The sequence below is a fragment of the Neophocaena asiaeorientalis genome, unplaced genomic scaffold (genome assembly GCF_003031525.2).
Source record: "Neophocaena asiaeorientalis asiaeorientalis breed wild unplaced genomic scaffold, Neophocaena_asiaeorientalis_V1.1 scaffold223, whole genome shotgun sequence".
Lineage (NCBI taxonomy): Eukaryota > Metazoa > Chordata > Mammalia > Artiodactyla > Phocoenidae > Neophocaena > Neophocaena asiaeorientalis.
The window spans coordinates 382,497-386,447 of NW_020175045.1; the positions used below are offsets into that span (position 1 = coordinate 382,497).

Here is a 3,951-nt window from a genome sequence, read left to right on the forward strand (position 1 = left end):
GCACCAAGGTGCCCTTTAAACCCCAAATGCTTCCTCTCCCCACCCCGACTGTCCACCCCTCCACACAAATCTGTCCTGGGCCTACCAGGTGTCTGGAGGGAAGCCTGGGTTCCCAGTCGTGGGCCGTGTCCCACCAGGACCCCTCCTCCCACCGCAGGGGCTGCGATGGCGGCACAGACGCTACTTGGAGGCGGCGGTGGGGCAGTCGCTCTGCCCTCATCTTTAATGGCCAGTGCGGTACAGTTAGTGGACAGACGGGTGGACACCAGACGCAGAGGGGCAGGGTGGTCACAGCGGTGCCGTGGGTACCTGTCCTCCCCATGGAGAAACCCGTCTTTGGCAGGATGATCTGGGAACGCCCCCAGCTCAGGGCACCGAGCCAGCCAGGACCTCTGGGGGGACCCCACGCCTTCCTACTTGCCAGGGACTCCAGCATTTCTGTCCCTCCCTGGGCCTCCCTGGACAGGGCTCAAGGCCTAGGTCACAGGTTGACTTTAGCCAGGGTGTGGGCCCTGCTTTGCGGCCCCCAAACTGTCCCCCTCCTGTATCACAGGTGGAGGATCCGGAAAAATCATCGGGGGTCCCCAGGCAGGCACAGACCCCCAGGCCTGTGGCATCAGGTGGGTACCAGGGTGCACATGGGGTGCTGGCATGGGGTGGGTGCACCCAGGCCAGCACCAAAGCTGGGGTTGCAGAAAGGCCAGCGCAGACCATGGTCTGAAACCATTCAGACCCAGAGCTTACAGCTCCTTCACGGCAAACGCATTTTGCTGGGGAGACCCAGCGTTTAAGAACGGGGACGGGGGGAGACCTGGGGGCGAGGGGTCCCCAGTGAAGGAGGTGCTGAGGACGGTGTGGCTGGGGCCATGGGGCCCTCAAAGCAGAGCCAGGTGAGGGTCACCAGAAGGGGACACCAGCTGGTGGTCTGTCACTGTCCTGGCTGGCACTGGGACCACCAGACACACGCAGGTGGCAAAGGGCGGCGTGAGACGGAACACAGAACACAGTGCTGGCGGGACCCTGTGGCAGCCACACGTCCAGGCCTCCGAGAACTTGGCAGAACCTTGGGGCCGGAGTGAGGGCAGGTGGGCCCAGAGAGGGTGGCGGTATTGGCACGGGGAGGAGGCCGGGGCCCCGCAGGCACTGCAGGCAGGGGTGGGGAAGGGCCCCGGCAGCCCTCCCTGGGCAGGGCTGGGGGCCCAGGCCTGGCTCAGAGGCCAGCGGGGAAGGAGGCGTTGGCGGCGGAGCGGTCGGGGCAGGTGCCGTGGGCGTCCCGCGTGAGGCTGTAGGTACAGTAGGCCACGGCCGAGCCCAGCGTCAGCCCCGTCATGTAGGACACGGTCATGGTGTTCCCTGCAGACAGGACCAGACCTCAGCTGGCGGGAGGGGGGCCACAGCGAGGGCTGGAGCCGAAGCCCTAGCTTCTCAGGTGTGAAGCAGTGACCACGGCCAGCTCCCGCCTGGGAGGTGGCCGCCCCAGGACTGTTCCACCCTGACTGAAAGTGCCGGGCGCTCCAGGCCTCGCCTGCTTCTCTTTCTCTCCAGCCTCCTACCTCCAACTGCTTCCTCGTCATGGACTACTTAGGATGTCTACTGGGCTTCCTGAACCTACTGTGTCCAGAATCCCCCTCCAGTGCCCCTTCCCACACGGCCCCCTCCCCATGTCACTTGACGGCAATCCAACCTTCTTGCACTGAGCAGCAGGCCCCGCCTGGGAGTCCTTCTTGACCTCCCCCCTCGCCCCACCCCCCGTCCTTTTCTCACACTCCATCTCCTAGTCCATCAGCTGGCCCCGTGGGCCCTGCAGTCAAAACGGATCCAGAATCCAGCACTTTCTTCCAGGCCCCTCCCACCTGTTTACTACTCCACTGCCACCCCCTGCCCCAGGGCCTTTGCACATGCTATCCCCGCCACTCCGAACACTCTTCCCTTGCATTGTCACGTGGCCCCTCACTACTTTCTCCAGGTCTCTGCTCAAGTCACCTCCTCAGTGAAGCCTTCCCAGACTGCTCTGCTTCCATTGTGAACCCCCGACCACGACTCCCTCGTCCCATTACTCTGTTTTACATTCCTCGACCATGCTCATCACCGTCCAACACATTACATCATTTTGTCTCTTTGTCACCTCTGGACTGTCAACCCCACAAACACAGGGATCACTGTTTTGTCACCACTGTGTCCCCAGAACCTAGAACAGTGCCTGGTGCACGGTAGGGGCTCACCAAGTAGCTGTGAGATGAACGAGGGGGTAAGTGGTTGGCGAACGTCCCCAAGCTACGAGCCCCAAGGCTGACTTGACCCTGGGACCCAAAGGTAGCTTCTCGCTGTGTGGTCTTGACTTCTACGGGCCTGGGTTTCCCTGCCTGACAGTGGACAGTCCTGCAGGCGAGCAGGGCGCGGGCCGAGCAGGGCCTTACCTGCTAGCTCCCGCTGCTTGGGGCTCACTTTGCCCGCCGCCAGGATCATGGGCACGCTGCCGAAGTAGCCGTTGCTGATGCCCATGAGTAGGGAGAGGATGCAGGGCCAGGCCGGGTGGCGGAGGGCGGGCGTGCTGCTGGGGTAGACGCACAGGATGAAGAGGGGGATGAAGACCACACGGAGGCAGGAGCAGGCCAGCAAGTGGGTGCCCTGCCAGTCCATGGGCAGCGCCGCCAGGATCTGTGGGGAGACAGACATGTGGGCCCATGCCACTCCCCTTGGGTCTTCCCGGCAGCCTCCAGACACACCCCTATCCCTAGACACTCCCGGCTCAGGCTGCGTCCCCATCCTTTCCCACCTTTGTCCACCAAACCCCACCAATCCCCTCATATGGCGACACACAGTCCTCGCTGTGTGCCCGGCACCCAGCTAAACACGACACACGTGCCCCTCTTCAGCCTGCACAGCACGCTCGCCAGGTGGGGCTCTTGACATTATTTGAGAAACGAGGATACAGAGGCCCAGAGGGTCAGGCCCACCTGCATCAACACGTACTAAGCGGCAGCAACTGAACCCACTAACTAAGCTTTGCTCCCTCGGGAAGCACAGACTCGAGTTTCTCAGACCTCCCAGCTGTGTGACCCCAAGCAGATGGCTTTCCCTCTCTGAGCCTTGCGGTCTTCTACAGAAGACCAACGACAGGCCAGCCATTTCTGGGTGCCCTCCTCCGTGTGCCCACACCTGTGCTCAACTAGTGAGTGTGGGGCAAGCGCCGCCTCCCTCAACTGCTCCCAGCTGCGGTCTGGACCATGGCTCTGCTCCCGCCCTCCCCACCAGGAGCCACGGGCATCCTCAGCTTGGGGCCTGCGCCTCCCCGGGGACCCTCCCCGCGGCTCCCGCAGTGACCCTGGCGTCTGCTGCCCCCACCCACGGCGTCCTCCCCCAGGGCCGGGAGGGTTGGCGGGGGCGCCCACCTTGCCCACGAAGTCAGAGAGGTTGAACACGGCCATGATGAGAATGGGCAGCCAGTCGCCCAGGATGCAGTGGTGGATCTCGGACTCGAGACCCGGAAATAGGCACAGCGTGATGAAGTAGGTCACGGCAATGGAGAGCATGTCCGCCCAGATGACGCGGGCCACCACGTAGCGGTGCAGCAGCAGGGCTGTGGGCGGCCGGCGGCGTCAGGGGGCCGCACACCTAAGGGGCCCCAGCCCGCCGGAACACCCCCTGCCCTCCGCGCGCGCAGACGAGACACGGGACGCCGGGGCCCAGCCCGCCCCACCTCGGAAGGAGGGCCAGCTGCGCCTGATTCTCGGCCGAGGCACATCGAAGCGCGTGTAGGCTCCCCCGCCGCCAGTCACCTCGTGGGCTGGGCTGTCCTTCGGGGACCCGCCGTTGGCCAGGCCTGGGCCCTGGTGCTCCTGGAGGGGATACAGGGTGGGACGCGTTTCGGTGAGAGCCCCCCCGCAGGCTCCTGCCTGCGCTTCCTCGCCGTCCTGCAAACACGCCAAGCTCCTCCCACGCCCCCGGAGC

The 3,951-nt window shown here is 64.5% G+C and overlaps 1 protein-coding gene across 2 annotated transcripts in view; it reads right to left on the reverse strand.

Moving 5' to 3' along the window:
- Nucleotides 1-1,210: 1,210 nt before the first annotated feature.
- The window catches only part of SLC29A4 (solute carrier family 29 member 4), an 11,666-nt gene continuing 8,925 nt past the window's right edge, over nucleotides 1,211-3,951 (reverse strand). For both annotated transcript variants that reach the window (XM_024763541.1, XM_024763542.1), the window contains 4 exons: nucleotides 3,701-3,839; nucleotides 3,393-3,580; nucleotides 2,418-2,658; nucleotides 1,211-1,353 (listed from right to left, as the gene is read on the reverse strand). In XM_024763541.1, coding sequence (XP_024619309.1) covers nucleotides 1,211-1,353; nucleotides 2,418-2,658; nucleotides 3,393-3,580; nucleotides 3,701-3,839 — 711 coding nt within the window. The remainder of the gene's footprint in view (nucleotides 1,354-2,417; nucleotides 2,659-3,392; nucleotides 3,581-3,700; nucleotides 3,840-3,951) is intronic.